The sequence below is a fragment of the Gavialis gangeticus genome, unplaced genomic scaffold (genome assembly GCF_001723915.1).
Source record: "Gavialis gangeticus isolate Ggan-Ray unplaced genomic scaffold, GavGan_comp1, whole genome shotgun sequence".
NCBI classification, from domain to species: Eukaryota; Metazoa; Chordata; order Crocodylia; family Gavialidae; genus Gavialis; species Gavialis gangeticus.
Genome location: NW_017729009.1, coordinates 24,589,763 through 24,593,866, shown reverse-complemented (window position 1 = coordinate 24,593,866; position 4,104 = coordinate 24,589,763). Strand labels below are relative to the sequence as shown.

Genomic DNA, 4,104 nt, shown 5'->3' with positions numbered 1-4,104 from the left:
GGGGGGGGGGGGGGGAAGGGGCCAAAGAAGTCCTCTACCATGGTTTCACTTCCATTCTGTGAAGCAGGGTCAGCTAAGCCAATTTCATACTGCACCAGTACAGCTCAGTGCATTTAAAAAAGGTGCATAAAGCAGCACAGGAATTCATGGGAGCTGCTGAGCACTGAAGCAGTTCTCAGGTTGGCTCCTCAGGAGTTCTATTATAGTTCAAAGAACTTGAAGGGCAGCTGACCAGGCAGGATTCAGAGTACAGAAATAGTCCATTAACAATCTTTCTCCCCACTCATTCATTCTCTTTTCCCTTTCCCATAATAGGAGGAATAGCCAGGTTGCATCAGGGACTTGCCCAAGCAGGGCTCTTCATCTCTACAAGAAAGATCTAGTCAGTTTCAGGCCCATTCACACTTCTGGAGTGGCACAAAAGAACCAGAGTGCAAGAGAGTCTGGCTTGTTGACTTGGATTCAGATTTGTTTCTCAGTTTCCAAATCTAGGTGCTGTTTCCAGGCAGTCTAATAAAAGAGATCAAAAGTCATATTCCTTTATTTTCAGTTCCTTTGTTGTAATCGATCTTTCCTGCTATCTTGGGTACACGATAAAAATGCAGCCAACATTTTGAGGGTGAAGGGCAGGTTTCACATTTAAAAAAAAACAAAACACAAAAACAAAACCACACACACCAACAAACTTTAGAAATGTCCTTATTTCTACAACTGTAACATGCAGTCTTTTCAACAAAATGCCTTCCTTCATGCTCTACAGTTATGTATGACCAAAAGTCTAAGTTATACAGCTGTCCAATAAATTTAAAAAGACAAAAACCCCAAAAGATACATTTTTGTAGCCTTCTTTAGAACTCTATCCCATACACTTTACCCACTAGGTATTCAAGCACATAAAATAATTGGTAGTTCTGTAATCCAGCCATTTATCTTTTGATTACATTCTGGTATCTGCAATTATGGCAAATAAATAAGACATTGGGGCAGGACAATAAAATTATATATATAAGCCCCAAACCACTTAACTTGGGGAAGGAGCTGGAAATGAAGTCACAGGGCTATGATGATTTTGAGTCTCAAGCTACACCCTATGCTGAATATTTAGTTGCAGATGGTCAAACAAATTTCAAGACTAAGAGACAAACACTTGTAATCATATTTGACTCCAGCTCCATAATGCCTCCCCGGTTCACCAAAATGCATTTGCTACTGTGTTCAATTACTTAACATGAAGAGTTTCTACTTACATATCCCAACAATAACAGAGGTCATATGCTCCAGTCTCAAGTAGAAGAGGAGATTATAGAAGTTGAAAGAAATAAGAGAAAAGCATAAAATGACGCAGATCCATTCTTGCAGTCTTTTCCCTGTCGACAAGAGGAAATATTGTAATAAATGTTACAGTGATTTACAACCCAAGAAGATACAGTACAGTTGGTTTTCTATTCCCTGAAAAATTCAGTTTCCTTTACTACTTCTTCAGAAATTATGTTGCAGGACCTTATTTAGTGGAATGGCGAGGAATGAATATGCTACGAAATAGCTGTGGCATTCTACTTCTCTACACCATTACTGGAGAATTAATATTATGACTATACAAAATTTACTGTAAGGCAAGTTATGGTGTTTACTGCTGTTTTGTTAACAAATTTCCTAGCTTGTTTGTTTAAGCAAACCTGACCACTCTTTTACAGTTACCACACCTTCTCCCTGTGGGCAAAAGCAGCAGCCTCTACACTGATGTCTAGTGCACATTTCCACCATTGTCAGAACTTCAAACTTGAGCCTTCAACAGATGAATCATTCCAAGATTCCTTTAACTGAAAGGGATCAAAGACCCTTTTCTCCCTCACATCTCTTTAAGAATGATCATGAATCTGTCTATAACATTAGATCTTGTCAGTTAAATGTCTTTCTGCTCAAGCTGCCCATTTAGTAGCCAACTATGCATTACTGGTTTATTAAAAGCCAAATGCAGGTACATAAAAAAAAAGGGGGGGGGGACTGAAGATCAAATTACTTCCATCACCCAAAATTTTACTTAGAAACACTCTGTAGCATCTTGTTATATTAGATTTATTATATGCAGGTTCCATTCAACATATTAAAAAACAGAAGTGTGCATCAAAGCAAGTCCCCTGGTATTCCTGTGTCCACATCAGAGCTGCTTTCACAGGCAACTCAGATCTCTTTAAGAATAAAAATCAATCAGTCCTCACACCTTTGAGGTTTTTCCTTCCCCAAGAAAGAAATGTGTATTGTTAGGGGGGCACAAGTTAGCCGTGACATGGCAGCTTGCAGTTCTCACACAAATTGAAATTAAAAAAAAAAAAGAGTCAGGCTCCTCCTCACCCATCATTTAACCAATTCAACCTGCTAAACAATTATAGAGCATGGCAGTCTTCAAGTCAATTTGCCAGCTTGTGTTAGTGCTAGGACCTTTTTAGATTTCACTAGGATTTTCATTTGAGTTAATCCCCCACTCTCTACCCTGCCCCAGTGAACTCACAAGGCATTATAAACCTCACCTTATAGGACAGTCAACAGGATGGTTTATTTCCGTCCAAAAAGTATGCAACAATTACATCGAGGAATCTTGGTTCCCAGACCCATGCAGAGAATTTAATCCTATGAAAGCTCTCTAGCAATTATGCTGCAACTGCAGGCAAAGAGCAAGTGCCAAGATTGTGCGTTTCACAACTACAACTTACTACAGTATTTCACACCAAAACAAAAGCTCACTCATGACATGTAAAGAGAAGAAGCACATGTCTCGGGATAGAATTACAACCCAAGAAGAGGAGTCAGATCATCTCCTGACTGGAACTCACCCACGGCATATTAACTGAGAGATGCTGAATCCAAGACAAAGATATTAAGGACCAGATCCATAAGGGGATTTAGGGACCTGAAAAGCTCCAAATATGTACAGCTCCCTATCCTATTAAAATGGCATTCAGTGCCAAGTCGAGTGCATCTGTGGCAGACATTTGGCATCAGTAAAGGACACTCTGTGTAGAACTGAAGACAAAGGCAATTAGTGACAATTTCTGCAACAGATTGCCCAGTTGGATTCTTGAAGTGTCAGGGCAAGCCTTACTGAACTGTATACAGAGCTGCAGCAGTAAAGAAACAGGGTGCTCCAGGGTCTCCACTACAACCAAGGCATTTTATTATCCTCCAGCACAGAGGGCAACACAGCACACCCAAGATGTACTCCTCTCAAGTCAAAGAGTTTTAAAGAAATGGTTCGTAAGAGGTAAAAATGTCACAATCTGACCCAGGACATAGTTAAGAGCAGATGCATCTGAGCTTCACAGATACATCTGGTGAGAGAGGACCATGCAAATAGAGCACAACAGATTAAAAGTACTATCAGAACTAGGTTTCAAAGAAGCATAAGGTCACAATGTGGGAGCTGCTCTAAAAGGGCCTCCAAGGCATCCATATCAAGAGTTAATTAACCCCACATTCATCTTAGGAAATGGAGCACCCTGATTAGAAGAGCTAAATGGATAGGTCCACAAGGAACAATTAGCAGCTGTCTGCGGGGAAACACCAAGGTACTTGCTGGCACATCCCAAGAGACCTTTGTGTGTGAACAGAGCTCCAGGACTTTGCATATCAAGGATACCAGTAAAGCCTTCATGCAGACCTCCAAGGCCAAAAGCATGGCTCTAATCCTGTCCAGCTGGATCAGAAAAAACCATCACTAAGAATGTGGAAGTCAGCACTAATGGCCTCCATTTATACAACACTGGACCTTTAAAAGTGCCAAACAGGGAGGTCAAGAACAAGATGATATAAAGAACAAAAACACAGGGAAGGGTTTTAGAAGTATGGAAATAATCCAAAGCTACAAACTAGAAAATGGGATGTCTCTTTGAAATCACAGGAGCATAATTAAGTTTCTTTGTACAAGCAACCTAGAAACACCAAGATTCATCCAGGTTCTTCATCTTCACTCAGATTTGGGCCGCAATCAGAACATCAGGTACTTGATTTTTCAGCTCTGGTAACAAAGCAATAAACAAAACAACTCCCCTTACCTCCCCCCAAAGCAAATTAAAAAAAAAAAAAAAAAAAAAAAAAAAAAAAAAAAAA

The 4,104-nt window shown here is 40.0% G+C and overlaps 1 protein-coding gene across 1 annotated transcript in view; it reads right to left on the bottom strand.

Moving 5' to 3' along the window:
• LOC109292380 (transmembrane protein 189-like) overlaps positions 1-1,392 on the bottom strand; it is a gene marked incomplete at its 5' end in the record, with an annotated part of 23,573 nt that extends 22,181 nt beyond the window's left edge. Inside the window, one exon of the mRNA XM_019509772.1 lies at positions 1,248-1,392. Within this exon, the coding sequence (XP_019365317.1) occupies positions 1,248-1,392 (145 nt within the window). The remainder of the gene's footprint in view (positions 1-1,247) is intronic.
• Between the last annotated feature and the right edge of the window lie 2,712 nt (positions 1,393-4,104).